This window comes from Cyprinodon variegatus, unplaced genomic scaffold (assembly GCF_000732505.1).
Source record: "Cyprinodon variegatus isolate N-32 unplaced genomic scaffold, C_variegatus-1.0 Scaffold71, whole genome shotgun sequence".
NCBI classification, from domain to species: Eukaryota; Metazoa; Chordata; class Actinopteri; order Cyprinodontiformes; family Cyprinodontidae; genus Cyprinodon; species Cyprinodon variegatus.
Genome location: NW_015150524.1, coordinates 822,159 through 843,254, shown reverse-complemented (window position 1 = coordinate 843,254; position 21,096 = coordinate 822,159). Strand labels below are relative to the sequence as shown.

The 21,096-nt window shown below is 39.5% G+C and overlaps 1 protein-coding gene across 2 annotated transcripts in view; it reads right to left on the bottom strand.

Moving 5' to 3' along the window:
• Window positions 1–1,139: 1,139 nt before the first annotated feature.
• The window catches only part of pum1 (pumilio RNA binding family member 1), a 39,015-nt gene continuing 19,058 nt past the window's right edge, over window positions 1,140–21,096 (bottom strand). For both annotated transcript variants that reach the window (XM_015372368.1, XM_015372369.1), the window contains 21 exons: window positions 18,185–18,307; window positions 17,814–17,882; window positions 17,029–17,134; window positions 16,251–16,444; window positions 15,963–16,135; window positions 15,618–15,882; window positions 15,441–15,534; window positions 14,656–14,754; window positions 14,423–14,565; window positions 13,989–14,127; window positions 13,724–13,858; window positions 13,101–13,400; window positions 12,404–12,646; window positions 10,499–10,769; window positions 9,054–9,183; window positions 8,829–8,963; window positions 8,111–8,248; window positions 5,219–5,344; window positions 4,932–5,053; window positions 4,030–4,222; window positions 1,140–2,763 (listed from right to left, as the gene is read on the bottom strand). In XM_015372368.1, coding sequence (XP_015227854.1) covers window positions 2,632–2,763; window positions 4,030–4,222; window positions 4,932–5,053; window positions 5,219–5,344; window positions 8,111–8,248; window positions 8,829–8,963; window positions 9,054–9,183; window positions 10,499–10,769; window positions 12,404–12,646; window positions 13,101–13,400; window positions 13,724–13,858; window positions 13,989–14,127; window positions 14,423–14,565; window positions 14,656–14,754; window positions 15,441–15,534; window positions 15,618–15,882; window positions 15,963–16,135; window positions 16,251–16,444; window positions 17,029–17,134; window positions 17,814–17,882; window positions 18,185–18,307 — 3,330 coding nt within the window. In that variant the 3' untranslated portion in view covers window positions 1,140–2,631. The remainder of the gene's footprint in view (window positions 2,764–4,029; window positions 4,223–4,931; window positions 5,054–5,218; window positions 5,345–8,110; window positions 8,249–8,828; window positions 8,964–9,053; window positions 9,184–10,498; window positions 10,770–12,403; window positions 12,647–13,100; window positions 13,401–13,723; window positions 13,859–13,988; window positions 14,128–14,422; window positions 14,566–14,655; window positions 14,755–15,440; window positions 15,535–15,617; window positions 15,883–15,962; window positions 16,136–16,250; window positions 16,445–17,028; window positions 17,135–17,813; window positions 17,883–18,184; window positions 18,308–21,096) is intronic.

Here is a 21,096-nt window from a genome sequence, read left to right as displayed (position 1 = left end):
GTCAGCTTTGTGCTCCTGCTGCAACATTCATTTTTTTTCCAAGTTTCAAGCATCGATTTCCGTGCACTTAAAGGATTTACTTGGGAGTGGCTCCATATATTTTAAAATTCCATCCAGTTATTACAATGCAACTGCGTCACTGGTAGTCAAAGGGGCCCACAGCATAATACCACCACTTTGCTCTATTGAATCACCATGAATCCATCAGAGTTGCTTCATGTTTTGTGGCCAGACAGTTAATTGCATGTCTTGTCGGGCTATAAAACAGTTCTGCAGAAGGCATTCAACTCATCCATCTGGTCGGCTGCTGATCTAAGTCAAGCTTAAAGGGCCCTCACCCCCAGATAAAGATGAGTTTGCAAAGTAAGAGCCTAAACACGCTATTAAATCTGACTTCTAATTATTTTTTTAAATGCCTCTATATCTGTACCAAACACATTGTAAAAGCCCAAGAGGGATGCTTAAAACTTCTGATTTTTAGAGATTAAATATCCAGCCAGATGTTTTCAAGTGGCTATAACACACAGGGGTTAGGTGTTACTTTGTTAGACTTGGACAAACTTTTTAATTGTTTAGGATCTTTTATTGCTGATGCAAAATCATGGGTAATTCTAGACAGCGGCCACATGTAGAGCTGTTCTTGGCCTCTGTACAGAAAATTGTACAAAATTTAAATGCAATTCCATTTTTTCTTAAAAATAGATGTATATTATATTGATTTAAGCAGGTAGAGAAGATAAATTTGCTGATAGAATAAAAAATACTCAATGAAGGGCAAATTCACATATTTTAAGAAACTTAACTTTTTTAGATCAGTCTTAGCAGTATGATACTAAATCATATTGATACATTTCCTCTTTAATACTTTTTATAACCAATTAGAAATTACATGTTTGCGGCTCACTTAGACTAAAAAAAAAAAAACATGCTCTTGCTTGCTTATTTTTTTGCCCTCATGAAAAATCAAGGTCAATTTAGTCTAGAACCACCACTGTGCAAACTTCACAATGTTAGCTTTTTCCCCATCCAATCTTTCCTTTTAAATAAGCTTAAAAAGCTCAAAATGAATAATTCCAGCACATTTTAAGAAACTTTCAAACATGCAAAATGAAACACACTAGAGACTGTGAAATTTTCAAAGTTTTTTTTGTTTTGTTTGGTTTCAAAATAAAGATCACACAATTGTTTAGAGACAATCTACAACAGGAGTTACAAAAAATAGTTGCCCAGGCAATAAGCATACACAGGTTCTGTTAACTATACACATATGGTTACAGGTGTGCTCGTAGTAAATATACACAAGGCTGCTCCAAATGTACACCGCCGCCGTGGCGGGACGCCTCTCTCTTACCCAAAAAACATGTATGATACAGCACTTACAGCACTAGAGAAAAATGCCAAACAAAAAACACAAGAATCTCTTCTGTACAATCCACGGATTTACCCCAGAAATCAGTGATGGGGAACTGAAGAGTCGGGCGGGCTTGAAAGAGTAAAATTTCATTCCCCATCCCAACCAGCATACCGATGCACAAAAAAATCATGGGGTAAAGCACTCCTATAAAAAGATCATTTAATAAAAAAGAAAAAAAAAAGAAAAAGAACCTTCAACATAAGCCAGAAGACACCACTAAGTCAAACAGAATGTGTCCAACTGGGAGACAGTGGGAGACCGAACGTCTTTAAGTTAAGCAGTGACATGATAATGATAAAACCGAGCGTGGCGAATCTTTGTACAAGTACTACGCTGTATAGAAAGGGCTTTTCAAAACAAAAAAATTTGATATTACAATTTACAATATACAACAACTCATATGTCACAACCAATGAGGTGAGAATATACACTGAAATGCACAGATTATTTTTTCTAGTGATTTTTTTTTTCTTTTTTTCATCTCATACCAAAAAAGGGTGGTAAAGCACTTACATTACAAGGGTTTACAAATGTACAATTATACAGTCAGAAGTATGTGGTCACTACTAGGATACATTATAGATACAGATTCAACATCAAAAACCAGAAAAAACTACAAAGTTTTATATATATATTTATATATATATATATATATATTTGCAAAGGTCTACACCAAGTATACACGTTATATTTATAGAAGCAAGACCAGAAAAACAAATCTCCCATGCTAAATGATCTGTCTGCTGGTTAAGCTGATGGCATGTGTGGATTTGTCTATGATTCTGTGATGTTGGACAAATTAAATACTCCATCTCATAGTGGTAAATATCTTCACTGCGCTGAGGTGGAGGAGGATGGGGAACCAGGATTGTGTTCAGCAGTAGCAAAAAAAGTGAATGGTTTGAGTTCATTTGAAACAGCAAAATAAAGAAAAAAAATAAAAAGAGGGGTTTAGAGTAACAAAAAAAAAAAAAGAAGGAAAGAAAGAAGAGGGGATCAGGTAACGCCTCTCCATCATCCATCCCCGTCTGTGCTGCATCCCCGACTCAGCGGGGGGAGGGGTGGCAAATAAAACAATCCAAGGCCGCCTGCCGTCCTCAGAGGAGGGGGTTTTGAAGGGTCAGACGGGGGCAGCCGAGGTGGAGCTGGTGGTCCCAACAGCTTGATGAAGGTTAGCCTAGAGGGCGGGGGAAGGGATTTCAGGGTTGGAGGAGGCCTCACATGATGCCGTTAGGAGGACCGCAGATAGGACCCAGATCCACGCCGTTCTTCATGTAGTACTTCTCCAGCTTGGCGAGGATGTGTTTTCCATATGTGTATTTCCTCAGGGTCTGAATGTGGGGCCGGATCTGAGCAGGCGGGGAGAGACACGCCGCAGTTAGTCACACTGGATTTATGAGACACTCATTACAGTAATGTGCTCAGACCCCAGTGGGCAAACCAGGACCTGTGAGTGGGCAGCTGAGAAACACACATCTTTTCTTCCCGTATGTCAGTGAGTAGACCTAAACTCACCATAATAAACATTAAAAGGCGGAGCCTCACCAGCCCGCTTTATTTGTGCTTCTTTTGAACTACCAAAATCAAAAAGGGTCTTTCTTCACTCACATGTTGACAAAAGGGAAACAATAATGTTTCAACAGTTTTTACAGACCACTGTGGGCACTTAAGTGGAAAACAAAGTTTAGTTTCATTCAGGGGAAGATTAACCTACATTAAACCCCATTTTACACTATCTGATCCATTTCTGCTCACTATCTAGAACTCACCTAGTTTAAGAAGCTCTGGTGAAATTTAAAACCCTGATCTAAGGGGCTCTTAGGGCCAAACAAACAAACCATTTGTTTTTAAAATATCAGTGGGTCCTTTCAGTAATTTAAAACAAATTTCGATGTTGCAAATAAATGTTAAAACACATTACAATATCAAAAAAAATAATAGTTTTCATACACTTTTTTCCCCGAACCCATTCAGACCTGGAAGATTAATCAAAATCCATAATGTGTAGTAAACCTCTAATAAAGACTGGCCATTTTTTAATAAATCAACTGGCAGCTTTTAGGAAACTGAATGAACGTAAGAATAAACAGCAACAAGAGATTTGCGGTCACTGTGAGCCCCTAAACTGATAAACTGGCTTTTAATGAAAGGATTCTTACCATAGATTAACTTAAAATACCTGCAAAAGTCTAAACTGGATTAATGGTTAAAGTTTCTTAAAACATAGTCTTATATAGATATAGATTTATAAAATGTATAAATATACAAACAAGAAAGCTTGTTAGTATTTGAACAATCTTGGAATTAAATGATCATAACGTAGGGATTAGAAGTCCCCGAGCCGTTTACAGTTTTATCTGGTTAAAGACCTGGTAATTGTTTACAAAACAAAGATCCTGTGAAAACATTTCCAAGTAATAGTTTTTAAAAACCTCTAGGCATAATTTCCTCCACAACACCTAGTAGCCCACAAGCTACTACTACTGAGAAATAATTAGGGAGGAAAATGAATTAGTAAATATTAGATTTATAGAATGAACACAAAAAAATAAGAATAGTCTAAAATTAAAATCAGGCTTTAAAGGTAATATTAAAGGATTACTACTTTTACCAACCTTATGCATTACGATTTTGCGCTGTGTGGGTTCAGCCACGTCGATCATCTTCTGCACCACGTAGTTGGCATACTGGTCCTTCATCATGGTGTATAAGGCACTATGGGGACCCTCGGTCAGGCTGCACACTTCGTCTATCAGCAGAGCTCGTTCTGCCCGAGACGCGTGGGTCACACACTTTTCTACCACATTGCTGAGGGAGACGCAATAACAGGATGATTGTTAGGATGACCTTCATGACTTTTCCCTCCAAAAATAAACAAATGTTATAATTAGCCATTAGAAAAAAAAGACACTTCGTACTTCCTCTTAACTTTCCCACAGTGTTTGGACCCAACACTATGAACAGCCAGTTTCTTGAGTAATTCACACTACTTCGGTTAATTTTTAAAACAAACTCCCCACAGATGTTATAGGAAAACTAAGAAAGTTTTTCCTTCCACTAAACTTTCCATTAAGGTGTTTGTCCATAAAACTCTGAACAGATAGCTTTAATGGAATTTAAGATTTTTTTTTTTTTGTTTTACAACATTTCAGAATAAAAATTAGTTACCTAATGGGACTTTTATAAGACAACCTGGTCCAAATTATTTTCAGACATATAAATAAGTCTTTCCAACACATATAATTGAAAATCATACCAGAAGTTTTTGTATTAAATCAAGACAATTTGTGCTACTGGGAGCGAAAGAACAAAGTGTTGTTGGTGCTTAGACTAACAGGCCCCAACAGAGAATGATAAAACCCTCAAGGCCAAATAAAAAAACTGACATTGTTAAAGGGGGAACACATTTTCAGGTATGGCTGCAATTAGAGAAATGAAATGAAAGGAAAACCTTTACAGCACAACATGCAAAGCTGACAGCAGAAAACGTGCACAGGCATCTGTTGGAATTTTTTACCTGGCAAACTTGTGCTGGCTCAGTCCCAGTACGTTGCCTCTTATTTCAGCCACGATTTTGCTCTTATCCTCGGCCCGGCCGTGCTCCAACACGTGCTGGATTACGTAGTTTCCATACTGGTCCTGAATCAAACAAACCGCAAATACTTTCAACCAAAGTGAGAGGAGGACAGCTGGTGGGTCTGACGTCACGTCAGACGATCGCCAGCTTCTGTAAATCTGGAGGCTCAGAGAGAAGAGCTCGTTTGAGGATCGCCATGGCAGCCAATGTCGCTCTGTGTGTTTTACCTGCACGAGCTGCTCTGTGTGCTGATGGAGCTCCTCCAGTATAGGCAGCGTCTGTTCGGGAAGGCAGTGTTCGAGAATACGCTGGATGACTCGGCAGCCGTATGGGTGAGTGGAGAGGGCAAAGACCTGCAACGGGAATAATTATTCATCATTAGTTACTTCCCGAACAAACACAAAAGGTGAGGTGAGTCAGCATGAAGCTGATGTTCTTTTTCCAAATATCTTTCCATGCTCTCTCTCTCATAACAAACCCAACCCTGCAGGGAGAAAGGTGAAACATAATTCGTTCTCTACCTTCAAGCATCATAAACAAATCTTACCCACCGAGCAGAAACTATGCAGTTACACAATTCCTACATGCAATGCAACAGAAACATCATTCAATGCCATGACTAATTTCTCACAGGGAAAAGCTCAACCAGCTCCTGAAGAAGTATTCCCAAAGACTTTCCTACGTCTTCCTAGCCAGGTTTTTAACGTTAACTAAAAACTAACTGAAAAATTTAATATACTAATGAAATCAGAATTTTAAGAGAGAATGTGCTTAGTTTTCATTTGTCCAAGTCTAGTTTCTAAGATCTGTTCTTGCAGTACCACATTATGCCAGCAGATGGCAGCTGTGGCAGTCAGGTAATTTGTGTCCTGTTACATGAAACACTACAACTATAATAAATCTAAAAGTTTTCATGCCTCGATTAAGTTACTGGAGAACAATAAGGCCTTAAAGTTTTCAGACTTGATAGCAATATACTTAAGTTAAACCCCTGTGTTTTTAATTTAATTTTCTTTCTCATTCTTTTATATTGTTTCTTTTACTGAAAGAAAACTGTTATGGATAGCATATGTTCAATTGTACGTTTCTGGTTTTCTGTAAGTGTTTTTTTGGATTTCTGAAAATAAAAGTTAAATAAAAAAAATAAAAAAATAAATATATATATATATATATATAAAAATCTAAAATTAAAGTAATTTGACAGATACACAGGTTCCAGGGATCTGATTTGTTCATTTGTAGACCGTACAATGCAGACTCAGGACATTTGAGTGCAGGAAGCACATGTAAGACCCGGTTTGTAACAATGTGTCAAGGGTTTAACTTTTCCTTAGAAAAATACTTACAAAGAAATAGAATATAAAATCAGAAGTCAAAATTAAATAATAATGAAACCTAATGCATATTTCAAAACTATTTGAACTGTGGTGCCTGGAAAGAAAAATTACAGCTGCAGGTCTTTCCAGCTCTGCCTCTACCTGCTGTTTACATCTACAGACTGAAATGTTTCATCCTATTGCTTTAACAATCAACCCCAGAACATAATACAGCCCAACCAGGTTTCATCACAAGGATGATGTTTTAAAATTGGGACAAAGAGTTCAGGTTATTTATTTATTACGTATGTTTTTTTTTTCATAGTTTGGCCAGCAATGCGCTTTATACTGGAGATATTTTTGAAATTATTAACACGTGATTATATCATTTCACATGTTATCTTCACATTAAACCGCAAGAGGGAGCTCTGGGCCTTTGTTGATCATTTCAACATTGGCGTTAACTTATAAAAACAACTGAGAAGGGCTTAACAGCAATGCCGCTGAAAAGAAAATCATATTCTGTTAATTACAAGCTGCAAGTAGAAAAATATGCAGTCGAAAACAGTAACTGAAATGAGCCGCCCACTGCTCCCCAAGGGGATGGGTTAAATGCAGAGAGAGAATTTTATTGTGCTGTACTTCTAACAGTGTAATGACAATAAAAAGCTGGGTTTAAAAACGAAGCGACAGAGGATGAAGATTTCATTGGATTTAGTCATTTTGAGTGACACGGATGGTTTGATAAAATTGTTAGCATGTTATTTAAGCTATAGTGATCTGAATAACTCTTAATATGTAAACATACCAGGTTTTCAGTTCATTGTTTATGTTTCAAATAACAATCATTTAGCCTGCTGTTGCCTCTATTCAAGTTTTTTTAATTGCCTTTCAAGAGGTCAGGTCTGTTCTTGGTGTTGGATTTTATCAAAGAAATTTCCCCCCAAAATGCATCTGATTGTCCACTTTCTATCACACTTATCCCATCAGCAGGGTCGTGAGGGGTGCTGGTGCCTATCTCCAGGTGCTAAAGGGTGAGAGGCGGGGTACAACCTGGACAGGTCACCAGTCCATCGCAGGGCAACAGAGAGACAAACAGGACAAACAGCCATTCATGCACACACTCACACCTAAGGAGAATTTAGAGAAGCCAATTAACTTAACAGTCATGTTTTTGGAGCGTGGGAGGAAGCGGGAATACCTGAAGAGAACCCATGAATGCTCAGGGAGAACATGCAAACTCCATGCAGAAAGACCCTGGGCTGGAATTCGAACCCGGAACCTTCTTGCTGCAATGCAGCAGTGCTACCCACTGCCCACTGAGCAGCCTATATGTCTTTTCTTTCTTTATTATGTATTTTATGGCTGCTGCAACTTGTACTCCAGAGCAACTTATAATCCAGATGTGTATATCTTTTACCATAGGCCTCTTTGCGTTACCAGTTCAGGTGGATGCATCATTGGGACGATGTTTTAATTTCTCCACTTTATCTCTGAAGCTACTTTGGTTATTAATGTGGCTGTTTGTAAACAAACACACCACTAATTAGTCCAGTCACTTTTATTCAAGGTTCTAAGAGTAAAGGGGGTAGATTACAAACATATATTCAGAAATATGCCTTGTTAAGCTTGAATACAGACCTGTTACAGTGACACTGTTAGTTAACTAATAGAATCATTTATTATTTCCTTTAACATTTTCTTTTAAGAAAACCGCTAACTTATTGATGTGAGCTTTGGAATTATGTGTGTTTGGTGGTCAGACACTAAATGAACTAGGATAGACTGTAAGGTAGGACCTACCTGTCCCTTAAAGGCTTCAATGATGAAGTGCAGCGCATGAGGTTGGACGCATTCAATGCACTTCTGCACGACGTGGTTCCCGTTCTGGTCCTTCACACACTTCAACACGTGGCCGTCGAGCTCGCGCACCATATCGCTCTGCAGGGGAGGGGAGTGTAAATGTTAGTAATCAAATACATCCTGAAGGCATTTTGCAGGCTCTAGTGTGGCTCAGTGCCCAACAAATAACCCTGGACTTTTAACAGATGCCCTACTGGGAAATCTATTGGGGTCCATTAAGGAAAGATTGATAGTCATTTCTGTTTTCCCTGCTCCCAAACACTTTTCTAAAAAAATAAAAAAATATATGATTTGAGTGAATGTATATCCTGCCAAGAATTGTCTAGATACCTGCAGTTCTACATTTGCATACAAACAGAGCCATCACTGGTGTGTGTGCGAGGAGCCTGCTGTTACCAACAACATCAACCCCATACAGAAGATGAAACATGCTTTCAAAGCAGGCAGGCACGCACACCTCTCAACACTGATCTACGAGGGACCCTCGCCCCTTTACATCCAAACAGTGAAGCAGGGGATAATAAATATTCTTTGAAACTGGAGCACCTGGATGTTAATCATTATCCCCTTTCAGTAAAACAAAAAAAAAAAACACAACAACAAAAAAAACAGGGGTAGTTGAGTGCAACAGTCAAAGAAAGGGAGGGGTTGTACTTACAATGACCTGCTGATCTGAGGGGATGAACTCCAGAGCTTTCTGGATGACCCTGCAGCCATACATCTGCAGGGCCAGAGACAGAACGTGACCTCGGATCCTTTCAGCCAGAGCAAGCTTCTGATCCAAACTCCCAAACTGAAAGAAAACAAACCCGTAACTCTTCCCTTCAAATTTATTACACCGTGCATCAACCCCCGATGAGGGTGTCTGATCTTCCCTACAAACCTCAAAGAACTTCTGGATAACGTAGTTTCCAAACACGTCAACCATAAGCTGATAGGCTGCCTGCAAGATCTCACTGAAAACGAGCTGGCGCTCTGCTGAACTGGCTCGCTCCAATTTCAGCTGGATGAACCTTTAGAAATGTAAAAAAATACAAACGTTAAGGATCGAACACACAGATGTACTTGTTGTCTTCATCAATATTTCATTCTCTGTTTGCCTTGAAAAAAAATGAAAAAAATGAAAAAAAAAAGGCAGATGTCTGAAAATCCACTCGGATCGTGGAGAGGATTTACAGAGTTTGGTCGGCAGCGAAAACAAATAAATGAGCAGAGCAATAAAGGGAGAGAGAAGCGGTGCCTATATCTTTAACCTGAGGGGAACAGCCAGACAATATGAGAGAATTTTCAGAGTGGAGAGCGTATAAAGAAGTAGATGAAGGAACTGAGCCGCAGCTGTAGAGGTGAAATGATAGAGAGCCATCCTAAGGAGGGAAAACGTCTGGAATGTGAAGACTGGACGCCTTAGTTTATAAATAGTTCATATCAGCAGAAAGCTCTTCACAATCTGTTAAAACACACCCGAAAACTGGGAGAGTGGTTTCCATGGCGCCAAATTAAAGGAACAGGACCACAGAGCGGAACAGAGATGGTACCAAATTGTTCTTATGAAATGCTTAAGAAAAAAAAAAGAAAAAAAACACCAGCTCAATCCTTTAAGCCTTATAGCCTTTATGGTGGCATAAACTGAACACATCTGAAATAAAAGACATGAGCAAAGCTGATTTGACGGGGACATAAAAAGAAAGTGAAGACTATACCGATTATCTGTTTAAGATCAGATTAACAGGAACTGAGTTCAGGGACTCAAACAGTTAATCCATTTTCTCCCACAAGAAAAGAAGCATTTTTATCACAGGAACCTTTCCAGGTATCGGTGAGAACAACCTTTACCTCCTCTATTTACTGTGTATCCAACAGAGCAGAAAGTTCATTAGCCCAGAAAAAGGCTTAAAGTGTTCAAAGTATTTTAGCCTGACTGCTTGGTTAAACCTCATCTCCAGTTCATAAATCAGAGCAGCTAAACTCCTCAGTTCAACTGGTACTGAAAGGTTTTTAACAAATTACATGCATTTCATTTATTGCCAAAGAACCAAGGTAATAAACTTTGACATCAAAATATATAACAAACAATAAGCTGAGAGCTTATTTCAGCCAAAGTTATAAAAAATTTAAATTTTTCCTTTGCTCTTTTTCATGAGCCAGTAGCATCTGCAGCGTTAGTTTTAATGCTCCAAAAACATTGAATGCTGCACACTTTAGAATAAAACCTGGCGGCATAGAAACATCCTCCAATGCCTAACTAGAGAGTTGATGTGCAGAATAGTGTTAGAGAGTATAAACATGCTACTTCCTTATATTAGGACTGGAGCATCAAGTCGTGCGTACCTGCTGCCATGCTGGTCCTGGCTGAACTCCATGATGTGGCCGGCGATATCTCGGAGCTGCAGGTTGGGGTATCGGTTGTTCCTGAAGTCCTCCAGCAGACGACTCCTTCCCGACGGCATCACGTCCGACATGCCGTAGCGTAGCCGTGAGGATGGAAACAGCTGGCTGCTCGGGGAAAAGAGGGAGGAGCCGGAGCTTGCAGCGTTGCGGTATTTGGCCTCGGCTCCGGGAGCGGCCGAGATGAAGCGGCCGCTACCGTTAGTCAAGCCACCTGTGGGTGAGAGGCAGTAAGGGTCATTATCAATTCCAAAAAGGCCTCACAAATGTTGGAGAGGATGAGGAGCAGTGGAAGCTGGAAACATTTACATATCTTCTGGAAATGTCCAAAAATACAGAAAGATCAGTCATGCCATATGTAATGTCTTAGAATGCAAAGTTCCAATGAGACCTGAAGTTCTTTACTTGTGTAAATTATCAGATGGAGTTGTTTATGACAATGATCATTACCTGGTTAATAGATTGTTGAAAGTGGCTCAAAAACTAAAGAACTGGAGGAAAGAAAAAGTTCCATCAAAGGATCACTGGACAGCTAAAGTGGAGAACATTTTTCTGATGGAAAAACTGAAACATGTTTCTACAGTGGGTAATGGTTCCTTCATGTCATTGACTTTCAACTTAATGCATATTAAATAGTGGAAACTCTATTTCATTTTTCCAGTTACACTGTTCTCAAAAGCGTTAGGGAAGCAAAGCCAGAAATTCACTGGGAAAAGAAAATCTTCATAAAAAGAGGATTTTTACTTTCCCTGTGGCTTCCAAACCATGGCTACCAAAACAAAATAAAACCTCCTACTGATCTATGTAGAAACCTTCTTTACTCTCCCCACAAGGGAGAAGCTGTTCAGACAGGTTTGTCAAAGTTTACATATAAATTAGGTGATGAATACAGGATGGAAATGCAGTGACAAATATGTTATACATTTATAAATGCAGATAAATTTCCAAAACGTCATATTATGTACCCCCTGAAACCAAGGATATTAAAGCTGCTACTTGGCAGCAATATAAAGTTGAAAAAAAGCTAAAGTTGGGCAGTCAGTCAGGGTGATAATTAGAGCATAATGAGGCTGTCAGTTAAACGGCAGATTAAAGATGACTGAATTACATTTTAATTTGTCACATATCAATCAGGAAACACACATGGGAACAAAACAAGTCTGAGAAGAAAAGCCCCACATATAATTGTCAGCTTGCAAAGATGGAGTTATTTTTGCATTTTTTATTAAATTCAAGGAAGAAAGGCGATCTGACAGAGATAATCTTTAAAGTAAAACCAATATATTTAACTAAGATAACAAAAACTGATTAGATTTGAGACTAGAAAAAACATTTGGAGAGAATATTATTTGTTTCAAAATAAATAAAAGACAAATTAACATTAGGAAAATTATCTCCCAGGAAAAAAAGTTCTCTCAAAATATATTTTTAATCTCAAATATGGTTTTTCTTTTTTTTTTGCAATTGGATCTTTCTCTCAATGTGAAGAATGCATCATGGGTGGGCCTTTGTTCCTATTGGCCAGTCTCAGCAGAACTGACAGCTTGTTGGTTATATAAGGTGCATTCAAAATGAGCAGCGTCTTACCTGAAATGCGAATAAGAGCTTACGGCTGTTGATGGGCGGAGCTAAAACTCTGCTACTCTATTTTACTTTCAAAATTATTTTCACCTCTCAGATTGCTTTTTTCTTGAGTTTGATAAATTCACAAAAAAAAAACTCCATTAGCAAATGGACAATGGATTATTTCAAAATTTGATCAACTCCATCATTAAAAGTAAAAAAAAAAAAAAAAAAAAGATCAGAGGCTAAAAATAGAACACGAACATTTAAATCAAAGGCATTTACCTAGATTGAGGTTGGATGAGGAGCTGTGATTAGACAGCGAGGGCGGGGGTGTGAGGGAGTGGGATGGCCCCTGGTTGGGTAGGGGCATACCCACAGGGCCCGGAGACGTACTGAACCCCAAAGTGCCGTTGTAGAAACCTCCATGACCGATGGGAGTTAAACTGGAGGGGGTGCGCTTGTACAGCTCGCTGTTTCCCGTCAGGGAGTCCCGCCTTGAACCACTGCCACCACTCGAGTTGGCCACTAGAGGGAGACAAAGAGATGTTTGTCAGCAAGATCTGTGCAGGGGTGGTGTGTGGTTTATGGAAGGGAAACATTTCAATGTAAACAAAGAAAATTAACAATTTTGACAATGGTCTGCAACAGGAAATAAAATAGCCTGGGATGAAAAATCTAATAAAAAAAATTAAGCTGTGTTTCCATTTATTAATTAGGCGCTTTTAAAATCAATGAAATTCTGAATTGAAATTAGATTAAATTCGAACATTTTGAATTGAAAAAGCTTCCTGGATGGAAGCGAAACATCTTCAAACTTGAAAACAAAATCCAGTGGATTGGTTTAAATGTAGAGGGTTAAATCTATCTTATCTAATCACTGTTTGTTGCATAAAAACCTAAAAAAGAATAAAAAAAAAGATACACTGAAGTTGGAGGCTGAATGTAAAAAAAGCTACATGTGCATGCAGTGTATTCTCACCAGCAGTACCAAAGCCTCCCAGTGTGGCTCCCAGAGTGGCCCCAAGGGAGGAAGAGGCAGGTTGGCTGAAGCCCAGAGAGGCCGACCCAGGTCCAGGCTGGGCTGAGCCCTGTGAGAAGAGAGAGGAGCTCTGAGAGGAGGAGCTGAGGGATGAGGATCCGTAGAAGGAGCTTCCTCCCAGAGCGCCGCCGGGGCCGCCCTGCTGCTGAGGCTGCTGGGATGTCATGGCACGAAACGGACCGTTAGCTCCTCCGCCCAAACCGCCATTGGCACCGCCGGCTGAAGCTGCTGCAGCTGCAACTGGAGGAGAAAAGTGAAGAGATATAAAATGAAGAGGAAGTGATACAAAGTTCAAAGATGACTTCATAGTTTATTTGTGTTGCTGTTTCATCGAGGGGCTGAGCTTTCAGGACTTATGGGAACTTTTTCTATGCCAATAATCCAGCAGGAAATAAAGTCACATAATCTTCCACTTTTCCCCTCAGGTTTAATTTAACGTTTCCCAACATGTTTATGAGCCCAAAATGGGATCTGTTGTTTTGTGTGCATACAGGTCTTTGATCACCACGACAACCAGTAGAGACAAGCTGAGCTAGTGTGATTAAAGTGAAATACTGCGCTACCTGCTTGTGCTGCAGAGGGGGATATGATGACAGAGGCAGGCGCCATAAGGCGGACAGGGCCGCTCCTGGCCCCAGTGTTGACCACCAGAGCTCCTGTCTGATCATAGTAGGCTGCAGGCGCCAAGACCGGATACCCTTTGAGAGAAATAAGAACAGTGACTTACCAAGGAATATATGTGCCACACAGCACCATGAGAGAAAAACATTTTTAAAGCCTGTTTCAACAATATATATAAAAAATAAAGTAGAAAAATCCAGTACTAACCTGGGACCCCTGCAGCTAACCCCTGCCCAAAGGCCAGGGCTGAGTTTACAGCTGCTGCAGCGACCAGCTGATCGTTCTGCTGTCCCTGCTGACCCTGGCTGGGGGTCAACGGACGCTGGTTTCCTCCAGCTCGCATCACCTTTACAAAATCAAAGAGGAAATGTCAACCAAGATAAAAAAAAAAATAAATGAATAAAACAGCAATTAAATTAAAAAAAAAAGCCTAAAGATTCAGTTAAGTGTATTGTATAAATGTGTTGATCAATATCCAATAAAATTAGACCAAAAGCTAATAATTATTGAGGGAAAAAAAAAAAAATCAGCCTCTTTAGGCCTGAAAAGTCAAAGCATGGCTGAACTTTAACCACTGAACAGCAGCTGTGACAGAAGCATCTGCAGTCTGGGGGATTTTGTTTGGCAGGTAGTCGACTGACCTGCTGCTGGCTCTGCTGGCCCTGTCCTGCTGCCTGCTGATTGGCTGAACTGTTGGCTGCAGCGGCCTGCTGCTGGAAAAGGTTGGCAGGATAGACACCCCAGGGGGTCACACCGTAGTACTGGGGAGGCATCACTGCAGGGCCTGAAGGCATAAAGGTGTGAGAGCTGTGAGGTCACCAGCGTCTCGGAATAACAAGATGTTTAAACAAATATCAAACCACCCATGGCTTACCGAGAGTAGCTGCCGCTGCCAGACCTGCTGCGTAAGGGTCTGTCCCGGGAGGGGCAGCGCTGATGATGTAAGGGTTGGGCACAAATGCTGGAGCAAGGCCTGCAGCAGAGAAATAAAAAGAGCAGCTCAGATCTCCGAAGAAAACGATTCTGATTGGAACAGCTGTAGTTTTTCCCAAAATGGATTTGACTTTAAGTGAAAATCTATTAATCACAATAAACCTTGTGTCTCAAAATGTTCAACCTTCACGCATAGGAAGGTTAAAACTAAAGCAAAGGGATAAAATACTGCTGGAAAAGGTCTCATCAAATCTACTGTGATATATGAACAACCGGTGAATAAATGTGAAATCAAGGCTCAGCTTTTTCTCTGACTTTTAAAGGCAGAAAACAGTCAAGCTGCTGTAAGTTTACCAGTTAACAAGGAGTAGGTGATGAGAACCAGGGCTTGGTTAATAATCGCAGTTCATCACAGAGGCGCTAAATTCTGGTCACATTACAATAAACTAGAGTACGACTGAATGACTTTCTCACTCCAGTGCTTTAGGGGGCAGCGATATGATTCAAGTGAGTTTGTGCCCCTCAGACGGGAAGATAGAGTAGAGGTTAACACTTTTCCATTCAGCAGTAACAGATTCATTCTAAGAAAATGGACAAGTACGCTTTCAAATCATGAAACTATGAAATCCTGGAGTCAAACATCTGCATGGTTGTTGTTAGAGCAAAAGAAAATCAGAATAAAATCTCAACATTGGTTAAACTGTTATAAAATAAAACAAGACGTACCAATGTGGGGCTGCTGAGCGGCTGCCAACGCATACTGCTGCTGCTGAGCTGCTGTTAACTGCTGCACAGCCAGAGCATTGTTTCTCTGGAAAAGCTGTAAACAGAACCACAGATTAATGTCGTCATGGAGAACTTCTAGGATGAATTTGTACCGCTAGCTCCGCCCTCGTTGGTTACCTGCTGCTGGTTAGCGTAATCAAACAGACCCACAGTGGGCGCCGAGTCCATCTGCATCTGGGAGTTGTAGTCAAACTGAAGCGGCTCCATTACCGATTCCATGGCGTCCATTGTAACGCCACCTTGATCCACTCCAGAGAAATCATCAGGGGGTTTGGGGCCTCCGCTGCCGCCGAGAGGTGTCAGGCCGTCAGGCCCCACCCCTCCAGGGCCCCCCAGCAGGTCGCCCTCGGGGCCGGGTGGAGGCATGTTTCCAGGGGGACGCCTGCAGGGATAGATGGGGTCAGTTTCCATGTGCAGGAGGTCAGACTAGCAAACATCTGTGGAATGACCGCTCTCTCTCACCCAAACTCCTTCACATCGACATCGAGGCCGTTCTGTACGGGCAGCCCGTTTGGGTTGATGACGTCATTGATCACGTCACTTTCACCTTCTGTTAACTCTTTCAGTTTCTCTCCTTCAAACGCCGTCTTCGGCTTCTCCCTCTTCTCCTCCTCTACTTCTCCATCCCTCTGTCCCTGCAATGCAAATAAAAAAAATATATATATAAAATATGACAGCACAATAATACACAAAACAAAGCTACAGCGACAATGCATGAAATAAATCCCTGTTTAAATAAAACCGACTCACATATGGTCCTTTTCTGAGGCAAGGATCCAGTTTATCAGCTGGTGAGGAGGACAGAACATACTCCACCATGCTCACTCCAAGCCCCCCACTTTCAGAACGCGGTGACATCACTGAGCCCACCCCAACTTCACCTCCACCATGGAAACCCTGAACCGGCCGACGGGACACCATGATCGGCTGAGACACGGAGTGATCTGTCATAAAAGGGACATAGATGAAGGGTTAATAGAGGATAAGGGAAATGCTGCAGCTAGAACAAAAACATTTCAGGAAGGCTGCAGAATATGCCGAGTCCAGCATCTAGGATCTAATCCTTTCTGTTTAAATATGATTTAGTATCTAACTAAACAAGCAGGACAACCAAAGAACACCAGAGGAGCCACATTGTAGTAGAGTCCCAATGTTTAATGTATAATTTAATCATTCTGTATAAAGCTTTTTAAAGTTTCAGTCTTTATAAAAACTAACTTCAGAGGAGATCAAAAAATGTTCTCATAGACAGTTGTTTACTAAAACTTAGGGGAAGGATGTTTTTGGTGTGATGTCACTGAGCTTCAAAGGTAATCAGAAAAACTTTTAGTGATTTTACAGAAATAACTATGCTCAGCTGAAGGGAAACAGCAGGATTTGGCTTGATTTTGCTTTGATAACAGCTTTTATTCAGACAGGGATCTAAAAATAAACCCTTAGAGGTGGTTTCTAGATATTGGACAGATACCTTGCTTTAATCACAGCCCTTTGTTCTTTGCTGCATTAAAAAAAGGACAACCAGTCAAACCTGAGGCACCCCATGCACTGTCCCTCCACTGGTCCAAGAAGATCCCTTTTGGTCCATCTTTCCCAGAGTCATCCGCCTCCCAGAACTTCTTCCCGGGTAGGAGTTGCTGTAGAGACACAAGGAAACACAAAGGATGAAAAAAAAATAATAAATTCAAGAAGAAATGTCCAAAAAACACAGTGAAGGGAAATGTTTTATAATGTGAAATTTTTGATGTAGACAAAATGTTAACATTTAGAGGAATCCCTTTGCCTGAGAAGCTGCAGGAGCCAAAGAAACCCCAGGCTGATTTTCCTGGATGAATTCCCACAACATACGAGGTGAAGCTGAGGTAGAGCAGCCATGAAACGGGCAGGGCTCTACGCTTTCATGATAAAGGTTGTGTTTGACTCAGCATTTGGAATCTGGCATTGAACCAGCAGCTCGTTTAGATTCCTGTTTTTTTTTATCTTTCTTTCAGTAAACAGTGAGAAAAGACTATCTGTGAAAAATGTTGTGATCTGATCAAAATAACAAATTTCCTTCCCTTTACAAGCATTTGTAATCATTAAAAGTGCTACTTATAGCCCGTGTTAATTTTTAGCTGAACTAAATCCCAAATAAATGCTTTCAAACTAATAATCTTTTCATTTCTTGAACTTCTATTGGATTTCATTCAACGTCGAACCACCTTTATGCTCAGAAATTGCATGCAACATTAACACTAATCAGTCCTTTCTAGGCCAAACTAAACATATTCTCATTAGTAAACATACAGATCCTTCTAGCTCACTGTCCGTGCTCACCTCTCCCATAGCTCGCCCCTCCAAAGCCAGAGCCTGAAAATCATGGTTCAGCTCATCCATCGACCGCACCTAAACGTCATAAGAAGCCACAAGGAGTCAAAACAGCAGAAATCTGCACCTTTATACTTAACCAACATGTAGAAACAAGTTGTAAATCAGTGTCTTAGTAGCAGATATATTTTTGCCACATTAGTTGAATTAAATTTATTGGTATCTATGTGAGGCTGCAATTCTGGAATAATTGGAATAATTTCTGTTTAAAATAAAAAGCCCCTTAATTGTGTCATCTTATTTATGTTTTACATTTGTGAAGAGGTTTTTTGGCACAGCAGCACATGCCTACTCGTACGTTATCCATATGTTGTGAATACCTGACTGTCGTGGATGTTGTCTCCAGTGGGCCAGCGGTGTTTGCCCGGTTGTTCGCCGTGTTGCCGCTGGAAGAAATAATCTACCATGGCATCATCCTGGGAGCGTCCAGCTCCTGCCACACCCTTGGGTTCAAACACAAACAGATTACGCTACGGCTAGGAAGAACGAATAGTCTGAAAAGGCCACGATGATATTACCAGCCTGTAGAGGACTGTGATAAAACTGATAGGAAACCTGAGCTTCTGCACATGCAAACTTGCAAAATAAGCTTTTCCAGATGGAATCAAAAATTATAATAAGCTAGATTTAAACAAAATGTGTTGTGGCACCAGAGTTGTAGTGGAACAACATTTGTAACAGCAAGACAAGAGGAAAAAACGTAACAGTTAGGGGTTTCTTTTACCTCCCACCAGCTAATTTCCGTTTTGTTTTATCATAACATACATCTAATTATGCAATCTTATTCATAATCAAAGAATCAGTCCGAGAAAAAATTGTGCTTCCGGTTCCTGGAAAGAGACAGCCGTTTTGAACAGTAAATGAAGAGGGGGAATTAAACAGAGGTTTTCATTTATGCATCAAAATATCAGACACTAGCATTCCTCTGGTTCACGGAACCTGAAAACAAACAACGAAAAAGTCTTCGACTTTATGCATTTTTGATAAAACTATTCAAGGAGAGTTTTAAGTTTTCATACATTTCCTAAATGCCCCCAACTTCATGCAAGCTGCACTCTGACTAGTTACTATTAAAGCGTCATATCTTAATTTTACTTCCTAGAAATGTTCTGAAACAATGTTGCAAAAATGTGAGGATTGTACTCACTTTTGAGAAATAATGTACACTCAAACCTTTTCCACTAGTGGGAAAGGTGATTTCCTTGCTGACTAATTCTGGAAATAATCACAAAAATCCCCCCGAGAAAAACCCCCAAAAAGATTTCTGCAAACACAGTAATGTTAGTCAAACTGCACTGGCAATACATGACTACTTCACCGACACAGAAATCTTGTTATAAATGTGACTAAACTTGAACTAACTATTAATCCATCAGATTAATAGTTACTGAAAGTGCTCATTTTATTAGCCTACAAACAAAAAAGAAAACTCAAAGAAAAAATTAATCCAAAAATCTTGCTTTTAAGCTATTTTTCTTGTCTGTATATCTGTTCTACCCACAGCTCTTTAAGTGGTACATTTTTAACTTGGTTCAAACACTGGAAAAAAATCTTACAGCCTTTCTTATCATTAAACAGTTTCTGCAAGGACATGGACACTTACACTTAGGGATGCACGATATTGGGATTTTGGCCGATATCCGATATGCCGATATTTTAAAACTCATGCAGCCGATAACCGATATCGATACCGATGTTAAAGCTGGACAAAAATAAGTAGTCATTGAAAATAGCTGTTTTGTTATCCATTTCTGACACTTTGAAAAATAATATACTCAAATATTTTTTCATATGCTGATATCAAATTGATTTTTAAAAACGCGGTATCGATCTATTTTACTTTCAAAATCTCGTGAAATTTCATCGTTCTGTTACAAACTCTCGTGATATTTTGCAAATTCTTGTGAGATTTTGTTAGTAAAATAGATCGATACCGCGTCAATATATCAACAGATAAAAATATGGCAAAATTTCTTGAATTTTCGGGGGATTCCGTAGCATAACGATGACATATAGCAATATTTCATTAGTAAAAGAGATTGATATGGTGTTTTTAAATGGCAATATATCAGCATATGAAGATATTGTGATATTTTAATGTATCAATATTTTTTCCCTCGTCTTTAGAAGTTTTTAAGTCTGTAAAAAAGAAGTTTTTGAGGAAGAAGTAGAAGTAGTATTTTTTATTTTTTTTAGACTTTAGAAACTCAGAAGCTGATCAAATATCGGGTTAAATATCGGTGGGGTGGCCGATGTCCGATATTCAGTTTAAAGGCCGATACAGGCCGATACCGATAGGGGGCCGATTATATCATGCATCCCTACTTACACTGAGTGGAATCTGGTCTACTGTTGTGCCGAACTGGGATTTACTAAAAGTATATCTCTTAGATTGCTGCATTCTTAAACTAAAATTGTTGAATGTAAAAAAAAAAAAAAAATAAAATAAAGAACTTAAGCTCCTTCCTAGGAAATCCCCTGGAAGCTTTAAACCAATTTTAACCATGCATTTAGAACAATCCATGTTGAAGCTGAGAAAACATGGGAACCAGCTCTATGATTATCAACTAAATGAGTTATTTTTAACATTTTGTTTTTTTTGTTTGTTTTTCTTTCATTTTGGTGCGCTAACTAGCCTGTCTGGCCACACTTAACTATTGTAACTAAATGGCAGCAACCAAATTAACTTGTGGAAAATACATATGCAACTGCTGGATTATTCACGTCTGAGTGAAATAATACAGCCACAACTACGACGGCTCACCATTAAATAGCTTTTTTTATTTTGACAGTAAAGAAAATAACACGTTTTACAGCATCAACTATAAATAAGTCTCTCTATAAGCAGACTTTTTTATGTTTGTACTAAAGCAGTTTAGATGAAGCATCTTAAATTGACAAACACAAAGCCTGCTTCCCATTCAGACACAATGAGTACATAATTACACATTTTCTGCAACATAATTCTTCAGTTTCATTAGAAACATAATTCATCTTCAGGCTTAGTAATAATCAGACATATTGAACATGAAGATCTGAATTCATTCCTTAAACTTTTTGATTAATTCCAGTTTCATTCAATAGAGAGAAAAAAAAAGCTATGCCTGCTCTGGAACCAAACTGGTGATGCAACATAAATAGGATGAAGTGGATCTGCTAAGTTTATATCTAATCAATCAGTTCAATCTGTGTCGGCTCAGAAAGGAGAATGAAGCTGCTCGATCCACCAAGT